The 21158-nt window shown below is 48.4% G+C and overlaps 1 protein-coding gene across 2 annotated transcripts in view; it reads right to left on the reverse strand.

Moving 5' to 3' along the window:
• The window catches only part of SLC28A1 (solute carrier family 28 member 1), a 59171-nt gene extending 38666 nt beyond the window's left edge, over positions 1–20505 (reverse strand). Inside the window, exons 1-7 of one of the 2 annotated variants that reach the window (XM_088829605.1) lie at positions 20410–20505; positions 18926–19014; positions 15796–15890; positions 10458–10641; positions 3180–3321; positions 2458–2571; positions 615–692 (exon numbers count right to left, since the gene is read on the reverse strand). In XM_088829605.1, the coding sequence (XP_088685731.1) occupies positions 615–692; positions 2458–2571; positions 3180–3321; positions 10458–10641; positions 15796–15890; positions 18926–19014; positions 20410–20505 (798 nt within the window). Of the gene's footprint in view, positions 1–614; positions 693–2457; positions 2572–3179; positions 3322–10457; positions 10642–15795; positions 15891–18925; positions 19015–19648; positions 20284–20409 lie in introns of those variants that run through there. The other variant, XM_088829606.1, reaches the window with a different exon arrangement.
• Between the last annotated feature and the right edge of the window lie 653 nt (positions 20506–21158).

Here is a 21158-nt window from a genome sequence, read left to right on the forward strand (position 1 = left end):
GAGGTGGCTTGTGAGGGGCCTTGAAGGAGGAGCACGCGAGAGGATCCTGTGTTCCTGTAGTATGTCGGAGGCTTCCCTGGTGGCTCAGAGGTTAAAGCATCTGCCTCCAATGTGGGAGACCTGAGTTCGATCCCTGGGTCGGGAAGATCCTCTAGAGAAGGAAATGATAACCCACTCCAGTACTCTTGCCTGGAGAATCCCATGGATGGAGAAGCCTGGTAGGCTACAGTCCACGGGGTCGCAAAGAGTTGGACACGGCTGAGCGACTTCATTTCACTTAAGGTCACAGCAGATGCCATTCACATGTCCCCACCTACTTTTCTCATCCTCAACCTCCCGGCAATTCTACTATTGGAGGATTCATTTTTTAGGAAAATAATACAGATATATCTTACTTTTGCAAGTTTTCCAAAATATACTGAAAACATACCCCCAGGTGAGCACATTGCCAGGCCCCTCCCAGGACCCTAAGGTTTAACCCTCATTAGCTTCCAGTAGCTGGGCTCCACCAGCAGGAGCCCTCCCCCTCCACTGGGCCGGGCTTGGACGCCCCACTAGCTGGAGGCACCCAGCAGAGGCTGCTAAATGCTTTGTGAGCCAAGGGTCAAGCTGACCTGAAAGGCAAAGACATCCTTGACCAGAGCCTCCCCAAACACGAAGCTGGAGCCGGACTCAGTGTAGCTCAGGAAGATCTGAAAGGAGAAAACAAACAAAACCAAACCCAGGAGTGAGGCCAAGAAGGGCAGAAGGAGGAAGCAGCAGCAAGGGAACCAGGTTGGGGTGACCTGGAGAAGCCTCGCCTGCTCCTCATGCCTTCCCAGCAGTCCAGGAGAAGAGAAGGACTTGGAGGCTGCAGGATGAGCCCCCAGGCCGTGGCCTTACAGCGGGGGCACCATGTGCATCATTAAAGCCACACTTGCTCCTTCTGAGTACATCTCCCAGAAGAGACACCAAATTGTAAAGAAATACTCTGAGATGAGAGTTGTTGGGACAAGAACAATGAAGAAGAGACAGAGGAGGAAGCAAACAGTGAACTGCCTGGAGAAGGCAGTCAAAGGTGGTGCCCCTGTGCCTCCCCGCCGAGGGCACAGCCCCAGCCAGTCCCACCCCAGGCTCCTGGCCTTGGTGTTGCAATCTGGCCACACTTCTATAAGAGACCTGTACTTAGGACCAGAACATGCACTGTGACTGCAGGCCAAGTGACTTCTGTTGCCTGGGCCTCAATGCTCCCGTGTATAAAATGAGGGGTGTGCCCAAAGCAGCAATCCTCCCAGGTGGCGCCAGTGGTAAAGAACCCACCTGCCAACGCAGGAGACAGATGTCAGTTCTATCCAAGGTAGGGAAGACCCTCTGGAGGAGGGCATGGAAACCCACTCCAGTATTCCTGCCTGGAGAATCCCCATGGACAGAGGAGCCCGGAGGGCTACAGTCCACTGGGTTGCAAAGAGCTGGACATGACTGAGTGACTGAGCACGCACACCCAGAGCAGCAAGTGTCTTTTTCCATCATGACACCCATGCAGGTATCTTTGGTGTGGCCAGCGGGCAGGCGTGGGCAGAGCCTGGACATGTGAGTTCTCCCTGCCCCACCCCAAGCCCTCCCTGTAGAGAGTGCGTGGAAATTCGAGACAGTGAGAGAGGGATGAGTATATGATCAACCTTGCGCCCTCCATAACTTATATTTTAAGAAGCAAATCATGACTGCCCAATGATGTGAGGGAACTTAATGATACTCAAAAATGGTTAAAATGAAAAAAAACAAGGATACAACGATAAATTTTGTGCTATGTGATTTCATCACAATAAATGAAATTTAAAAAGTGTAACTTCAACAAACTGAATATTATTTTTAAACACACATACACACCAAAACTTTGGCCAGCTGATGCAAAGAGCTGACTTGTTGGAAAAGACCCCGGTGCTGGGAAAGATTGAGGGAAGGAAGAGAACGGGGCAACAGAGAATGAGATGGTTGGAAGGCATCACAGACTCAATGGATATGAGTTTGAGCAAACTCTGGGAGACAAGTGAAGGACAGGGAAGTCTGGCATTCTGCAGTCCATGGGTTGCAAAGAGTCGAACTTGACTGAACAACAACAACACATATATAAACTAAATCACTTTCAATTTTTAAAGCACTTTTAACTATTGTAAGTTCCTTTCCTGATGAGGACCGAGGGCAACAAGCCTTGGGCCCGGGTATCCTAGGAACCTTCCTGTTTTGAGATTCTCTTCCACATCAGGCCACCCTCTGAAAGGACTGATTGTTTGGGCAGGTGGGACCAGGACTGAGGGAAGCAGTGGCTGTGCTGCCCAGCCTCCCACTGCCCAGGGGTCTGGGACCCCACACACACCCACCACCTGGTCACAGTCCAGGCCACCTCCCTCCATTGCAGAGGTTTCTCCTCCATCCCCTGGCAACCCAAGACACCCAGGCAGCTACACCCCATGTACATACCTGGATCTGGTCGCCCAGCCACTGAAATGCAATAAACCCCGGTTCTGTTCTGATGACGATGAGTCCGAGTACAAATTGCAGTCCAAGACCCCAGAATACAGCCCGCCAGGACACCTGCCACCCGAGAGAAAGGTCCAGGTGAGCTCGGCAGCTGGGGAGGTCCACAGGGAGCAGGTGGATGAGGGCAGATGGCACAGCACTGCTGAGGGGCTCTGGGAGCTTCGGTCAGCCTGCAGGATGAGGCCTGGACCCAGCCGGAGCTGTGGGCCTGTTGCCAATGGTTACATCCCCCATGGAGTGCAGAACAGGCTACAAGGCAGCAATGGGCCGGGGCAGGGCCAGATCTAACCAAGGACCAGCCGGGAGCCATGGCACTTGGTCCCAGGGCATCGGCTGGGTGGGCGGAACGACAGCCTCAGACCCTGGCCTCAGCATAACCTTTGTCTGTCTGGACCCTCCCCATCTCTCCCACATAGTCAGGGCTCCCAGCCACTCTGACCCCACTCCTTCCAAGCACTTTCTCCTCCCCAGAAGAAGGGAGCTGGACACCTAACGGTTGGATAACCTCTCAGCATTGAATGACTTCTTAGCAGTGATCCCTTTGCCCAGGTGTGGCTCTGGAGTCTGGGGGGAGGTGTTAACCACTCTGTTGTGAACCAGGGAGGGGACCTGGAGAGAGAAGGGGCTGCAGCCCCCTCTTGGCCTGACAACTAAGCACTCACTGCGCGGTGATGCTTCGAGAAGGCAAAGAGGAGGCCAACGAACACGCAGATTCCGCCAAAGGACACCAGCTGCTCAGGGCGCCGAGAGGTGTCTAGAGCCAGCCACAAAACCAGGCCCAGGAAAGCAGCAAGGGCTAGACCCCTGCAGGGGAGGGGCGGAGAGTCATTACTGTCAGCATCTCCCCACCCCCACACACTAGCACCCAGGGCCCCAGGAAAGGGTACTCAGGGCTGGTGGAAGAGAAGGGGGAGAGTGCTGTGTGACCTCGGACAGAGCACCTAGCCTCTCTGAGTCTAGTTTCCTCATCAGGTAAATGAAGCCAAAGACCCCTCCCACCCCCAGTTCTCAAGATTGCTGAGAAAACTAAATCAGAGGATGTGGGTACTCAGCTTAGCATGGTGCCAAGCACACAGCAGGAATTCTCATAGCTGTAGTGATGCTCAGCTCAGCCAGCCTCTGGCCCTGCCAGGGTGAGGTGCGATCTGTGTGGGCTGGAACTCAGTGCCATGGGCCATGGGCTCTGCTTCCCTAAAGCCCAGAAGTGGTGGTGTCAGTCAGGGATACAGAGCTGAGTACCTGAGACCAATGACCGAAAGTGACTTTTACAGCCATGTCTCCCTCCCTGGGATCTGCTTGTCCAGGAGTATGTCTGTCTTCCTGTATTAGTAGCTCAGTCATGTCCAACTCTTTGCAATCCTATGAACTATAGCCCGCCAGGCTCCTCTGTCCATGGGATTCTCCAGGCAAGAACATCGGACTGAGTACCTATTCCCTTCTCCAGACAATCTTCCCAACCCAGTGATAGAACCTGGGTCTCCCACATTACAGGTGGATTCTTTACCATCTGAGCCACCAGGGAAGCCCTGAATGTCTAGCAGGCAGCCCAGGTTCAGGGCTCTTAAATTGAAGAGCCCTTAAATTCAACTCCCTGGGTACTACTAATCACAGCTGAAGTTCACTGAGCTCCTACTATGTGCCAGGAACCATGCTGAGTGCTGAGAGACCTATAGTAATTGTCCTCATCCTAGAAATGTAAAAATTAATTTGCCTGTGGCCACCTGTCTTCAGTTCAGTTCAGTTCAGTTCAGTCGCTCAGTCGTGTCTGGCTAGAAAGCAGCAAAGCTGAGATTCAACCCAGGCACTCTAGCAGCAGGTCTGTTCTCTTAACTAGTTCTATGCATAGTCACCAGCCGGTAAGAGAAGGACCCAGGACCTGAACACAGGCAAGCTAACCCCAGAGTTCACTGTTTATTTCTGGTGTGTTTTCCAAACTCCTATTATGCCAGTTCCACTGGCATAATTTCTGCCTTGTCTCTGAGCCACCTGTATGCCTCTTTACTTACTGTTATGCATGAAGTTAACTGGTGTTATAAAAACTTAAATGCATGTTTGGAGGTTTATTTTTGGGGGGAAGGTGTTTTTTCTTTTATTCTTACAGCTGTAGGTTTTAATTGTATTTTTCTTATTTTTAAACATTTTTTTTAAAAAAACCTTTTTATTTTATATAAGAATATAGCTGGTTAACAATGTTATGATAGTTTCAGGTGCATAGCAGAGCAACTCAGCAATATATATATATGTACATGCATCCATTCTCCCCCAAACTCTCCTCCCACCCAGGCTGACACATAACATTGAGCAGAATTCTCTGTGCTATTCTTGTTCTTTGTTGGTTATCCATTTTAAATATACCAATGTGTACATGTCCCTCCTAAACTCCCTAACTATCTCTTCCCCCTGGCAATCATAAGTTCATTCTCTAAGTCTGAAGGTCACAAGGATTTTTCTGCTATGTTTCCTTATAGTAGTTATATAGTTTCAGGCTTTACATTTAGGTTTATCATCTATTTTCAGTTAATTTTTTAATATAATGTGAGGCATGGATCGAGTTTGTTTCTCTCTCCTCCTCCTCTTCCTTCTCCTTCTCTTCTTTCTTCTACATATGAATATCCCATTGTTCTGGCAGAATTTGTTAAACTAATTATTATTTCTTCACTGAATTGCCTTAGCACTCTTGTCAAAAAATCAACTGGTTTTATATATGTAGTTCTATTTCTGTACTCTGTTCTGTTCATTGATCTATTTGTCTGTCTTGATGGCAACAACACATTGTCTTAATTACTGTATCTTTATAATAAGTCTTAAGGACAGTTAGTGAAATGCATCAGCTTTGTTCATCTTTTTCAAAATTGTCTAGGCTATTCTAGGCTCTTGGTATTTGCATATGACTTCTAGAATCATCTTATTATTTCTACTCCAAAAGTCTGCTAGAATTTTGATTAAGATACTATTAGAATCTATAGATTAACTTAAGGAGAATTGATATATTAATAATATTGAGTCACTCAATCCATGAACTTGATATGTTGCTCCATTTATTTAAGTCTTTTTATTATATATTTCTCTCAGCAATGTTTTCTCGTTTTCCATGTACAGGTTGGGAGGTCTTTTGTCAGAGTTATCCTTAAGTATTTCATATGTTTTATGTTATTCGAAATGACATTTATAATTTTAATTTATGATTGTTTATTGTTAGTATATGGAAATACTATTGTATTTTGCATGTTAAGCTTGTACCCTTCAACCTTGCTAAACTCACTTAATAGTTATACTAGCGTTTTGTAGATTACATAGAATTTTCAAGCTTTCCAGGTGGTGCTAGTGGTAAAGAACCTACCTGCCAATACCGGAAAAGAGATGAGGGTTCAATCGCTGGTCGCAAAGATCCCCTGGAGGAGGGCATGGCAACCCACTCCAGGATTCTTGCCTGGAGAATCTCATGGACAGAGGAGCCTCGTAGACTCTCAAAGAGTGAGACATGACTGAAGTGACTTAGCATGCAAGCACATAGGATTTCCTATGTAAACAACCTTGTCTATGAAGAAAACCTGCTCTATTTCCTTTCTAATCTCCATGCCTTTTCTTTCTTTTTCTTACCCGATTGCACAAGCTAGAACCTCCAGTACAATGTTGAAAAAAAGTAGTGAGAATACAGGTTTCCCTGGTGGTCCAGTGGTTAAGACTTCATGCTCCCACTGCAGGGGCCCAGGGTTCAATCCCTGGTTGGGGAACTAAATCTCACATACTGCAACTACAGATTCCATGTGCTGAAACTAAGACCCAGCACAGCCAAATTTTTTTTAAAAAAGAAAAGAAAAGGTGGTGAGAGTGAACATTCCTATATTGTTTTTGATTTCAGTGGATTAGCACTCAGTCTTTCACAATTAAGTATGAGATTAACCGTAGATTTTTTGGTAGGTGGTCTTTATCAGATTGAGGAAGTTCCCTCATATTGCTAGTTGGCTCAGAATTGTTTTTCAGAAATGGATACTGAATTTTGTCAGATGCTTTCTCTTATCTATAGGCATCGTCATATTGTTTTTCTTCTTATAGTCTGTTAATAAGATGACATTGATTGATTTTTTTAATGTAAACCCAACTTTGGACTCCTGGGATAAATCCTTCTTGTTAATGACATATTATCCCTTTGTGTAGTATTATATTTGGTTTTCTAAAATTTTTAAAATGATTTTTACATCTTTGTTCATGAGGGTTATTGGTCTGTACCTTTAATGTGAGTATTGGTATAGGAAAGGGTTAGATCTACTATCTTGCTATTTATTTTCTATTTGTCCCATCTTTGTTCCTCTTTTCCTATTGCTCTACCTTCTTTCAGATTAACTGTTTAAAAATCATTCTTTATCTCTTTTTTTTACTTGTTAGCTATAATTCTTTGTTGTGTTATTTTAGTGATAGCTTTAGCATTTATAGTATATATCTTTAGTTTATCATAATCTACTGTGAAGTGATATTATATACTTTAAATGCAGTATAAAAATCTTACAGCAGTCTAATTTCATTTCTTTTCTCCTAGCCTTTGTAATATGGTTGTTTACTTCGACATATAATATAAACTCCACCATACATTGTTCCATTCTTGGTTTATAAGTTGATTTTAGAGAGATGTAAATAATAAGAAAAATAAGTCATTTTATCCACCCACATAGTTACCCTTCCAACACTTTTGATTCCCTCATCTAGATCTAACTTTTCATCTGGCATCATTTTCCTTCAGTTTGAAGACTGTCCTTTAACATTTCTTATAGTGCATCTCTGGTTTTTAATGTCTGATTCTTTCAGCTTTTGTATATCTGCAAAAGTCCCACTTTTCCTTTCTTGAAGGATATTTCACTGGTGAAGAATTCTAAATTGACACACTTTGTTTTCATTTCTGTTTTTTACAGTTTCACTGTTTTCTCATTTGTATTGTTTTTGAGAAGAAATCTGGCATCATCCATATATTGTTCCTCTGAACATATATTTTTTTCCTCTAGCTGTTTTCAAGATTTTTCTCTTTATTGATGTTTTTAAGCAATTTGATTATGATGTGCTTTGGTGTGATTTTCTTCATGTTTCTTGTGCCGTTGGTTTGTAGAGTTTCTTGATGCCTGGGTTTATAATTTTCATCAAATTTGGAATTTCTTATCCACTGTACCACCAAGGAAGTCCGGGCATATGTTTTAATTTCTCTCAGATATAACCTAGAAGTAGAATTGCTGGGTATGGCAACTCTACGGATAATATTTTGAGGAACTGACTAATTGTTTTCTATTGCAGTTGCATCATACCATATTATATATCTATCAGGAGTATATGAGGGTTTAAAATTTTTCCACATCTTTGCCATCACTTGCTATAATCTGTCTTATTTCATTGTAGCTATCCTAAATAGATGGGAAATGGTATCTTGTGATTGCTTTTTTCTTTTTGGCTATGCTGTATGGCTTGTAGGATCTTAGTTCCCTGACCAGAGATTGAGCCCACGGCCATTACAAGAAAAGCATCAAATCCTAACCACCAGGGAACTCCCTTATCTGCATGTATTTTTTTTTTAAAGGAAACTTGATAACAATACCTCAAGTGGAAAACCAGGATCAGTGATTTGTCATAAAGAGAAGATGACTATAAAAATAAATCCTCTTATAAATCTATTTAATAAACAGAAGGCAAATGTAAAAACAAATCTATTTATAAAGAAAATGAAGAATTTGTTTCTAGGCTGACTTAAAGCATTCTGTGGTATGTAGGTCTTACTTTGGGAAACGCCCTTGTGCCTTGCACCTGCCTGGCTTAGTCACTGGGTATCTTTGGGCACAAGTTTCTTCATCAACAAAAAGAGTACCTCTTTGAAGCCATAGAAACATTTTTTTCCCCAGCTAAAATGTTTTCTGAAGCCTGTTTATAAAACAGAGTTGCCTGGTGGAAATGGAAATTGGGAGGAGGGGTGTCTGATGTTCCCCTCTCCAATCTCCCTCACCTGCCCTCTGGCACCTCCAATTTCCAGAACTCTAAGGAACCCAGTTTAAAAACCAGGGGATCCTGGTGAGACACAGTAGGACGCTATGGTCCTTGATCTCTGACCCCCCAGGTCCTTTGCCTGCCTTTTGTCTGTGTAAAATTTTAGTTAAAGAATAATCAGAGAAATGAGAAATGCAGAAACAAAGGAAAACAGTCAAAGGAGACCAAATAACAATAATGTAGTCATTAAGCAGAGTCAAGGACCTTTAGTTCCTTCTCAAGGGTCATAGATAATATTCTGAGCCATCTCCTGTGAACTGTGAATATCTTACAGATACTGAAACTAGCCCCCCCACCAGGTGGAAGAAGTTAACTACATGGACCAGACTGTACCAATGACATAAGCTGCCACAGTTCCGAGAACTGGCCTCAAAGAAATGGAGGCAAACCGACCCTGGAACTGAAGATTAACTATACCTAAAACAATCAAGATGACGCTGGTCAGACCACCAATGACCAATTTGAAGATGACTGTCCAAGATGACTACTGTTTCAACATGTAGCCCCCTCTCTGCCTGTAAAAGCTCTCACCCACTGCTTGTCATGGGGGGAAGTCGGTCTTTGGACAGATGTCCCTGAACAACTTGTCCTGCCCTCAAGTTGCTGGCATCTGAAATAAAGCAAATTTTCCTTTCCACCAACCTGGCCTGTTCACTGGCTTTGGGGCAGCGAGCAGCCAGACGCCACACCTTTCGGTAACCCAAGGGCTTCCCCTGGTGATCCAGTGACTAAAGCTCCTTTCTCCCAATGCAGGGGGCCCAGGTTCAATTCCTGATCGAGGAACAAGATCCCATATGTCTTAACTAAGACCCGGCACGGCCTAAATAAATAAATAATTATTTAAAACAAAACAAAGAACAAAAGGATCTCAAACTGTTGCTCAGGAAAGTTGCTGGCTACATCAGAATCCCCTTGTGGCTAACTAAAAATATTAACTAATAGGAAAATAATTTGAAAAAGAATAGACACATGTTGAAATGGTAAAGAATTTGCCTGCAATACAGGAGACCTGAGTTTGATCCCTAGGTTGGGAAGATCCCCTGGAGAAAGAAATGGCAACCCACTCCAGTATTCTTTTCTGGCGGGCTACACTCCATTGGAAAAGACTCTGATGCTGGGAAAGGTTGGGGGCGGGAGGAGAAGGGGACGACAGAGAATGAGATGGCTGGATGGCATCACCGACTCTGTGGACATGAGTTTGAGTGTACTCCGGGAGTTGGTGATGGACAGGGAGGCCTGGCGTGCTGTGATTCATTGGGTCGCAGAGAGTCGGACACGACTGAGCGACTGAACTGAACTGAACTGAACTGAACACTCCATGGAGTTGCCAAGAGTCAGACACTACTGAGTGGACTACCACTTTCACTTTCACTTACGTAAAACTGAATCACTTTGCTGTACACTTGAAACTATCACAACATTGTTAATCAACTATACTCCAATATAATACAAAAAGTTGAAAAAAATATATTGACTCCTGGACCCCAATTCAGATTGCTGAATCAGATGCCGGGGTGGTCCCCAGCAGCTGGACATCTCACTAAGGCTCCAGGTGATCTGATCATAGCACTTATATGGGCCCTCCCAGCTTGAATGGACTGGGATCTCTGAATTTAGGAAACTGTTGATTCCTGTCCTCAGGCGTGAGAGCCACCTACTGTAACTGGAGCAGAGAATCAGATGGGAAGTGGCAAAATACCACAAAGACACCACAAGGCTGCCTCTGAAGCTACCCAGCAAGACCTGCCCCAGGGCTCCCAAGAGGCAAGAAAGTGTGTGGGCTTCCCACAACCCAGGAGCCTCAGCTGGGACAGGACCAAAGTCCTCCTCACCCAGCCCTGGCCGTGACACAGGAGCTGACTCAGAGGCCCTCCGCCCATGTACCCACCCACCCCCATACCCCCTGGGGACTCACTTACCTCTTAAACCAGAGTTTCAGGCAGGGATGCCCTAGAGGTTTGACACACCTCAGCAGCTTTGGCCCCAGCAGCCTCTTGAGCAGGCTATAGGCCAGGAAGATGAGGACCACACAGGTGAGGACGAACAGTGCCAGGGCCCTCTGGAAATTCAGGATGCAGGCAGCCAGCAGGAAGGCAGTGTATGCTGGGAGTAGGTGGAGGATGAAACAGAGAAGGGATTGTGGATAACAACACTGGCCTCTCTGGGACCCTGCTGCTCTACCCCCCGCTCCACCTACCCCAGCCAGAGCTCTCAGAGCCTTAGTTTCTTCTCTGGTAATGAGCACAATCGTCTCGGCTTAGAATGTGTGTGAAAGGGCTTTGCAGACTCTAAAGTGCTGACCAAATGTGAGGGAGGTGTTTAAGGAGGAGATAAGACAGCATGAGGCTTCCCAGGTGGCTCTGTGGTAAAGAATTCACCTGCCGACACAGGAGACATGGGTTTGATCCCTGGGTCAGGAAGATTCCCCGGAGTAAGAAATGGCAACCCACTCCAGTATTCTTGCTGGGATAATCACATGGACAGAGGAAGAACCTGGTGGGCTAGGGTCACAAAGAGTTGGACACAAGTGGGCGATAGCACGCACACACACACGCACACACACACATACACACACACGACAGCACGAATCTCTGAGCATCAGTGGAACGCCTGCCACATTCTAGAGCCTTGGTAGGTTCTGAGGAGGACAGAGACAGATAAGTCAGCTACTCCAGAAAGGCACTGACTTCCGTGTGTCAGGATCTCATTCTAAATATTAATCAATGATCATCTTTCTTCCCGGAATTTCCTTTTCCCCCTTTGCCCTTCTCCCCATTTGAGCAGCTAGGCCCATCTGTGCTCTACTTCAAGAAAGGAATATGATAGCGGAGAGCAGAGGAGAAATATCTCCCCCTGGCTTATGAATTTCAAGAGCCAGGACCCTTGAGGGGAAAGAGGTGGGATGGAACTGGGAGACTGGGGTTGACACATATGCAGTATTGATAATGCGTATAAAATAGACAACCAGTGGGAACATACCGTACAGCACAGGGAACTCTACTGAATGCACTGGTGGCCTGAATGGGAGGGAAATTCAAAAGGGAGGGAATATAGGTACATGTATGGATGATTCATTTTGCTATGCAATAGAAGCATAGCAGGGCTTCCCCGGCGGCTCAGCAGTAAGTAATCTGTTTGCAATGCAGGAGCTGTAGGAGATGTGGGTTTGATCTCTGGGTCAAAGGGCATGCCAACCCACTCCAGTATTCTTGCTGGAGAATCTCATAAACACAGGAGCCTGGCAGGCTACAGTCCATAGCATCACGAAGGACATGACTGAAGCAATAGAGCACTCATGCACAAGAAGCACAGCAACATTGTGAAGCAGCTATATTGTAATCTAAATTAATTAATAAAAATAAAATAAAGACCTAGTGATTTAAAAAAAAAAAAAAAAAAGAATCAGGGCCCTTGAAGAACTGAAAAGACTTATAGCCTTTCCAGCAGATAAAAAATTTTGAGTGTCATCCCTACATACTCTGCTGCCAGACTAGTTAGAGGATACCGCTGGGTCCCAGAGAAACGGGGTCTGAGCCTGGGGAGGAGGCAAAGGCCTGGGTGTGTTTGTGGCACTGCGAGTAAAAGAGCCCTGCCCCAGGGAGGCAGCAACATTTCACAGAGAAATACCATGGGGGTGTGGAAAAGCAGAGCCAGAGAAGGCTTCTGAGGGTGTGCACACCTCAGCAGGCATGGAAGCAGGCACCGAAGTGATCTCTATGAGAGGCTCAGAGAGGAAGGCCCACTTCCTGGGAGGGTCTCCATGGCTACCTGCAGTGGCAGATAACGGAGGACCAGTTGGGGAAATGGACAGGCTAGCGGATACTTGAAAACTGATAGTGGATAAGCACCCCCAGATGGCCCAGTGGCAAAGAATCTGCCTGCCAGTGCAGGAGATGCAGGAGACATGGGTTCGATCCCTGGGTCAGGAAGATCCCCTGGAGGAGGAAATGGCAACCCACTCCAGTACTCTTGCCTGGAGAATCCCATGGACAGAGGAGCCCAGCAGGCTGCAGTCCATGGAGTTGCAAAGAGTTGGACACGACTGAGCAACTCAATACACACCCAAGTACCCACCAGGGACTCCTGCAGAAAGGGATAAAGGATGTTTCAAACTGACAGATAATTCAGTTCCTTCCCTCACTTGGAACAAGGAAATTGAAATAGAAAATAAGTTGACTTATGGAAAATGAAGTTACCTTTCTCTCACACAGAAAGACGGGGACAACTGTATGGTGTCAGGTAGAAGCACACAGGTGAGGCTCTGCAGGGCAGGGCAGGGATGCAGGTGCAGGGCTGTGGGAGGTCAGAGGAGGGGGAGCTGGCAGGAGAGAGGTGCCAAGCTCGGCACTCTATAGCACTGCCAGGATTACTCCTCACAACCAAGCCGTGGGTCAGTACTGTGTGATCCCCGTCCAGAGATGAGAAGCAAACTGATTCACGCAGGGAGGAAATCGGGCTGGGATACCAATCCAGGTCTGTCTGCGGCCAGCAGGGACTGGCACAGCATGTAGGAGATGGGGCTGTGTAGACAGGTCCTCCAGGCAGGACAGGGAAGAAAAGAGTCTTAAAAAGTATTTTCATCCTTCTAAGATCCCTGTAATCTCTGGTGACAGGACTTTGTTCCTTTCAGGCGCCCCTACACACTCTGGGTCGCAAAGAGTCAGACACGACTGAGCGACTGAACTGAACTGACACACTCTTAACCCCTGTGGTCCAGCAGAGCCTGACCCTCTTCACGGGAGGAGGACCAGGGAGGAGCACATGACCTAAGGTATGCCCATCGTAGACCTCCAGAAATATGGGCAAGAGGCACCCTCTTCTGAGACCCGGGACACTGAGGCCCTCCATGTCAGTCAGCCACCAATGTTATCTTGGCATCTGTGGAGAAAGCCCGCCTAAGGCGAGGAGGCCATAGCTCGGAATCAAAGCAAGTGCTGAGAACATGAGCTTGTACCACGCCTGCTTCAGAAGTCCGTGATGAGCCTTATCATAGAAGACATGATACAGTAAAGACAGCAGAGAGCTGGAGGAAATCAAAATCACCCAAACATGGAGGAAGGAAGGGAGCTCCTGACAGCCAAGACAGAAGGGGAAGTAGGACGGGGATGGTCATTTCCACGATCTGCTAGCTGGAATTCAGCCATTTCTTCGAGAGAAACAAATCTGGGTCTGAGTGAAGGTGGACACAAGAGGAACCAGAAGGCCCTGCTCAGCTTCTGCCTCAGGAAGTCTTCACCGCATCCGACATCCATAGGAGGAAGCTGCCAGGGCCATGAACCAGCCCCATCTCAGCAGGGAACCCCACTTTGATTTAATCACAAAGACTGGGGCCACTGCTGTCATGTGTCCCTGTCCTGTCCCCTATGTAGCCCCCACGAAGGTCTGGGCAACCACACCCCCTCCCCCTTCTATTTTCCACCTTCCATGCCGAGGCAAGCCTGCAGCCATGAGGATGTGCCCTTGCCTGGGCCCCGGAACCCTGCTTCCCTGTGCCCAGGGAACCTTGCTCCACTGGTCACCTCTGCCACCTCGCTTACCTGCCCCTTCTTTCCCCAAACTCCCTGCCTCAGTTCAGAAAGCTGGTCAAAGTGTCTCCCTTCACAAACACACCCTCTTCCTTGAAACTGCCACACCCTTCTATTAATATTCCTGTCCAGGATTTCCCTGGTGGCGTGGTGGATAAGAATCCGCCTGCCAATGATCTGGGAATATTCCACATGCTGCAGAGCAACTAATCCTGTGCACGAAACTACAGAACCTTCGCTCTAGGGCTGTTGAGCCACAACTAATGAGCCCCTGGGCCACAACTACTGAAGCCCACACACCTCAAGCCTGTGCTTCTCAAGAAGAGAAGTCACCGCAATAAGAAGCTCCCGCACAGCAATGAAGAGTAGCCTCCACTCACCGCAACTAGAAAAAGCCTATGCACAGCAACAAAAACCTATCACCACCAAAAATGAATAAATAAATGCGTATTCCCACCCAGTTCTCATAAAAAAAAATTTCTCAGAAGAGCTGTGTAGACTTACTGTCTACATTACCTCCCCTCCTGTCCTCCAATCCAGCTACAGCACCTCTGCCCTAAGCCACCATGATCTCCTTGTCCCTAAAGTCCACAGGCACTGCTCCATCCTTGTCCTGCTGGTCTCCTCACGGCAGAGATGCTGGCCAACTTTCCCTCCCTTTGGCAACCCTTTGCTCCTGGTCCCATGCTTGCTGCCCCCACCTGCACGCCTTCTCAGGCTGGCTCAGGGCCCCTCACCGTCTCTATCTCCTACTGTGTGACCGGTCTCCATGTTTCCATCCATGAGCCACCTCTCAATTCATTCTCCAAGCACTCCTGGGAAGCCTCTTTTCCTCCTGGAGTGCCTGGCAGCAGTTCCTTCCACACATTGTCCAAAACAACTCACCATCACCTTCCCAGCGGAGACCCCCTCCTCCACCTGTGACCCCTGGATCTGGTGAGCAGCATCACCCACCCCGTGGCCCAAGCAGAACTCCTGGATTCCAGGGCCCCCTTCGTCCCACACGGTGAACAGTTCCCAGGTCTGATTGGTGTGGCTTCCTGAGGATTTCTCAGATCCACCCCCTCCATCCCACGTGTATAGTGGCTCTCAATTGTCTCCTTTTCCCGTCTTTCCTGCCTGCCTCCTCTGGGTTTCCACAATGTGAATCCAAGCTTGCCACTTCCCTGTTTAAATCCTTCAATGGCTCTCTCTGGCCTTGGAAGTAAAATCCAAGTCTCTTCAATCCCCTTCCCAGTACCTGGCCTTCTCATCCCTCCAGCCTCCCCCTCTGGCTCTCCTGGTCTAGAACTTCAACCTCCAGCCGCTCGACTCTTTATCAGCTGCCCACATGCTGAGGTTTCCACCTTTGCTCATGTGTCCCTCCACCTCCTCTTCCTTCCCCTTTTACCTGGCTAATTGCTCTTATAAGACCCCCCAACCACCCCCATGATCCTTTCCTGGTGCTCCCAGATGGCCCTCTGTGGAAATATATGTTCCCCTCTCCCTTACTGATCAGAGAGTTACCTTGAGAATAGGATCTGGTCTGGCTTAATTCATAGATCCCAGCTTCTGGAACAAGAGCTGGCCCTGAGTTGGTGCTCAAAACCTTTGTCAAGTTGTTGGGTAAGTGAATGACCCTGCCCTGAGACATGGACAGCTGGGTTGGAGGTGGCTGAAACGTGGGTGGTGGGGGCAGGGGGCTTAGGCAGGAGTGACTGTCTCCCTGGAAGGGGCTGGGCCCAGAGCTCACCAGTACAGAGCAGGCCCATGCAGATCCATCGGAAGAGCTGTGCGTGCTCCCTGCAGAAGTGTCTTACTCTCAGGGCTGGTTGCAGCCTCCTTCTCCTGGGGAGAAGACCAGCAGGGTCTAAGAGAGGTTCTCCCACCAGACTCCCACACCTGTGGGGATCTTCAACACTTCCAGGCAGAAGCCACTCAGCTTCATCCCCAGAAAAAGGGCAACAGTGGCCTTGACATCCCACAGGGCCAAAGGTCAACCCCAGCTCAGAGGGAATTTAGAATGACTTGACTGCAGCCATGAAATTGAAAGACGTTTGCTCCTTGGAAGAAAAGCTATGACAAACCTAGATAGCATATTAAAAAGTAGAAACATCACTTTGCCGACAAAGGTCCACATAGCCAAAGCTATGGTTTTTTCCAATAGTCATGTATGGATGTGAGAGTTGGACCATAATGAAGGTTGAGCACTGCAGAATTGATGCTTTCGAATTGTGGTGCTGGTAAAGACTCTGGAGAGTCACTTAGACTACAAGGAGATCAAACCAGTCAATCCTAAAGGAAATCAATCCTGAATATTCATTGGAAGGACTAATGCTAAAGCTGAAGCTCCATTACTTTGGCCACCTGATTCAAAAAGTGACTCATTGGAAAAGACCCTGATGCTACAAAAGACTGAAGGCAGAAGGGGACAACAGAGGACGAGATGGTTGGATGGCATCACCGACTCAATGGATATAAGTTTGAGCAAACTCTGGGAGATGGTGAAGGACTGGGAAGCCTGGTGTGTTGCAGTCCATGGGGCCACAGAGTCGGACACGACTCAGCCCTTCACTGCTTCAACCCTTCACTGCTTCCGGCCTCTCTGACTGTACCAGCTGTTCCTCGGCCTGGAGCAGCACCACTAACTACCACAGTGACGCTCCAGGCTCCAGGGCTTGGGAAAGAATGAACTGAGACAGTAAGAAGAACCGCACCCATGTATAGAAATGCACCAACCACGATGGCTGCCTCGCCTGCTGTCTCATTTCCACCTGTCTGAGGAGCAAGAAGGAGCCTTTGGAGGCACCCAGCTGTGCATTTATTATACCCGTGGAAACTTATCCTCTGAGTAACAGCTCCTCCCAGAAAGAGGGCAGTATCAACAGCCCACCGGCAGCCATTTGGCATCCCCACTGCCTTCTGCACCTGGAGCAAATAGCAGTTCTTGTCTGGTCACTTGGTCACTTGGCTGTCCCCAGAGGAAAGACTGAATAGGTCCCTGGGGACCTGAATGGCCTCTGAGGCCCCCAGCCTGAGCATACAGGAGATGCTCCCTCACACTCATTCAGTCACCACTTTTTAAGGAAACTCTCCTCTCTCCGTCCCCACCTCTCACCTCCTATTGCTATTCAGTGGCTCAGTCATGTTCGCCTCTTTGCAGCCCCGTGGACTGCAGCACACCAGGCTTCCCTGTCTTTCACTATCTCCCCAACTCCTAAGTGAGGCATTTTTCTTCAGTCTCACCCCAAGGCAGACAAACAGACTCTGCCCCCGCTCCATGCTTGAAAACTGCAGGACTCTATGGGGCTCCTGGGCTCAGAAACCTTCCAGCATCCATGACCTTCCTTGAGTCCCCAAAGGGCAGATTCGAGCAGCTGCTAATCAGGGAAGGGAGTGGAGGCAGAGACAAAGGGAGGAGCAGCCAAGAAACAATAATGCAGCCTTGGGTTAGGTCCTGGTTCAGCCTCAAGGAACACACACAAGGATATTTTTGAGCTTTTTACCTAACTAAAACCCAACAAATGGAAAATGTCAGCATTTCATTCCAGAAAAGACCACCTGAGGCCAGATTAAGGAAACCAGAGAAGTTCATCAAGAGATCACCTGAGACTCAATTAAAGGCATGCATGCAGGCCCTGCACACACCCTAATCTTGTCAGCACCCCACCCTTGAACCATTGCTATAAAACTCCTCACCAAATTCAGCTGGGTGGGGACACACAGTTTTGAGGGCACGAGCCTGCTGTGTCCCCCTTTGGCTGGCAAAGCAACCAAGCTACTTATTCTTTTCTGCTTCACTCAAAACTCTGTCTCTGAAGTTTGATTTGGGACCAGTGCACAGAGGCCGTGTTTTGGCGTCATGTTCTCATCAGCTCAGGATCTGGCCAGTGAGGACCTCGCAGTAGGCCTGGGTGTCAGCAGGCCAAGCCCTAGGCTCCATTTGCTGCCTGTGTGACCTGGGCCCGTTTCTCTCCCTCCCTGGGCTTCAGCCTCCCCATGTGCAACAGTTAGGGGAAGTACACTGATTGAAACCGCCCACTCTGGCCAGGCACCATAGTAACCATTTGCATGAGTTGTTTTATGACAGGAGATCCTGATAAGGAATACAGAACTAATAAGCCACCACCAACTGGAAGAGTTCAGAAAAGGTGGAAAGGAGACACCGGGTGTCCGTCCACTTCCCAGAATCCCCCTCGCTAGCATCCATCTTGGCTGAGCAATGCGTGTGCCTCCAGGAAAGACTCTGAATTAAAATGATTGGCCAAAGACCACCCAGAAACTAATCCCATCACCATAAAACCCAGACTGCGAGCCAGTGGCAGAGCTGTTCTCCTGGGTTCCCTCACCCTACTGCTCTCCACCCAGTGCCCTTCCCAATAAAGTCTCTTGCTTTGTCAGCACATGTCTCCTCAGACAATTCTTTTCCGAGTGTTAGACAAGAGCCCAGTTTTGGGCCCTGGAAGGGGTTCCCTTTCCTGCAACAAAACAAGGGGCCTGGGCCAGGCTAGGGGGTTTCAAACTAAGCCTCAGGATTCCCTGAGGTGCCCCAGAGCCGGATGGGGTAGAAGGCAGCTGGGGAGTTGACAGGGGGCCAGGTTGGTTCAGGGGCCCCATCCAGTTTCAACCAGAGCAGCCCCCCAGTATAAATTGAGGTTCCCAATGGAAACTTGCTTCAAAGCAGGTTGGGAAACTCTGGCCTGGCTCACCTCTGAGGCAGAGGCCAGCAGAACTCACTTGTTTCTAAAACATGTTTACTGCTTCCTTCAACAAAGTTTCAGGGAGCTCCCTCCCCATCAGGGGGCCGGATTCCCCACCTCTGCTCCCCACATGGGCCTCCTCCCCAAGCCAGCCTGCCCATGTCCCTCCTGGAGACCACCTACCATCCCGAGGAGGGCTCTGGGCCAGCCTTGCTCCAGCTGTCCCCAACTTCCGAAGGGCTTAAGTTGCTGCCAGGGTCTCGGCCTTCCTCCTAAAGCCACCAGAGAAGGAGCAGAGTGTGCCTCCCGCCTCAAGGGAGATCTATGGAGGAGAACCTGGAGTGCGGAGAGACCCCGGCTGCCACCAGTGTGCCCAAGGGCACATCAGGAGTGGGCTGGGGGTGGGGTGGGGCTAGGCACAGGGAACAACCAGAGGGAACTGAAGTAAATTCCAAAGAGTGTGCCCTGAGTACCTACTGTGTACTCTTTCTGTGCTAGACTCATTCTGCCCTCAGGGAGCTCAAGGTCTGTGTTGGAGGGTGGGGCTGGGGGGGGTGGTCCAATGTTGCTGAGAAGAAGCCAATTCTGACCCCATGATGGAACTATTCCTTTGACTTGCTTTTTGTTGATTTTTTTAAATTATAATCATATACAATGGGCTGCCTCAGGGGACCTTGCCCCTCTGCTTGACTGTTAAACTAAAGTGCCTTTGTTCAGGACCCTGTTCACCTGTAGATGGCAGGAAGGAAGAAATTAACACACTCATGCCTGAGGCTTGCCATTCTAGGAAATATTTGCAAGATTAATGGCTTTTTTCTTGGCTTCCTCACCTCCCGACATCTCTGATCTATAAAAGAACCTGGTATCCAGACCTCATAAGATGGTTATTTTGAGGTGCTAGCCCACCATTTTCTCAGCTCCCTGAATAAAGTCTTTCCCGTGCTTCAGCCCTTTGTCTCTCAGATTCATTGGCCTGTGTGCGGCAAGCAGAGCGAGCTTGGACTTGGTAACAGAAGGTAGGCTCAGACGATAAAGAATTTCCCTGCAATGCAAGAGACCAGGGTTCGATCCCTGGGTCGGAAAGATCCCCTGGAGAAGGGAATGGCTACCTGCTCCACTATTCTATGGACAGAAGAACCTGGCTGGCTATAGTCCATGGGGTCACAGAGATCAGATAAGACTGAGAGATTAACACTTTCACTTTCAACAGGAGGTTGGGAAGGAAGAGGGTGTCACGCTAGGCTCCAAAGTACTAGGTGGGGGGCCTCAACCTGGCCATTCCAGAGCCAAGACAAGATTGCTGGCTCCTCAGAGGCTGGGGCTTCCCCAGAGATTCCCCCATGCCCTCTTCGTGAGGCTTCTCCGTATGTTTTAGATCACAGCTCAAATGTCACTTCCTGGTGGAGCCATTCCCTGACCTTTCCAACAAGGACTGGTGGTACTGGCTCGTGGTGAGTGTGCAGGGATGTTTCCTGAGTGATGAAGGAGACTGCTTTGTGCAGGGGGTGGGGGGGAGGTCAAAACCCTGGGGGGGTTGGGGAGGGGCTGTTCCCAAGTGTTCAAGCAAAGAGGAGAGGAGGAGGTAGTGGTGGGAGGAAGATGGTGAATAAAGGACCCTCCCACCAGGTGGGGGTGGGGGGCAAACCAGGATGAGGGAGGGGACAGACCAGACTTTCCAACAGCTCAGCCCCCCTGTTGTCCAAACCGTTGGCCACTGAGGCGAGAGAGATGGACTCTCCTCCTCTTGGTGTGTCGTCCTCCATGTGCCAGACCTCGCAGCTGAAAGGCAAAGTCAGGGCCCAGAACTGAAAGGGGCGGCCAGGCAAGCCCTGGCACAGCCTGTCTCATCCCAGAGCTCAACCCTCCTTACGTCAGGGTCCCCAGGGCCCCTTCCTGCTCTCCCGAACCTGTGAGGAGCAACTCCTTGTAAGTCTGGGAAGTCAGGCAGAAACTGGGCAAGTTCCACCCACTTCACAGAGAAGGAAGGGAGGAATTCTGCATAGCCTGATACAGAGGCATTTTTCTGAAGATGGGCCCTAGCTTTCATCACGTCCTACAACAGGTTAAAACCATTGCTATCAAGTGATATTTTCATTGCTATTATGTGATATTTTCACTGTATCATGTGCTCCCATCTCTGAAACACAGATACATCCTGAAGACATCATTCTAGTCCCTGAATCCAACTGTACCTGAAATCAGTACTCCCCGCTGGACTTTTCAATTACAAGAGCCAATATAATCCTTTTCTTTCTTTCTTTTTTAGGGAGTGCTGAAGTTCAGTTTGTAGGCCTAAACTCATCTATAAATAAGAGCCCTAACTAACACCCCATCTCTCTCCACTCATGCCCCCTCTCTTTCTCTCCCTTTTGGGTAGTACCCTGCCCTGTCCAAACACCAGCCTGACTAATCTCAC

The sequence above is a fragment of the Moschus berezovskii genome, chromosome 21, assembly GCF_049115385.1.
Source record: "Moschus berezovskii isolate FMDL1 chromosome 21, NW_MosBer_1.0, whole genome shotgun sequence".
NCBI classification, from domain to species: domain Eukaryota; kingdom Metazoa; phylum Chordata; class Mammalia; order Artiodactyla; family Moschidae; genus Moschus; species Moschus berezovskii.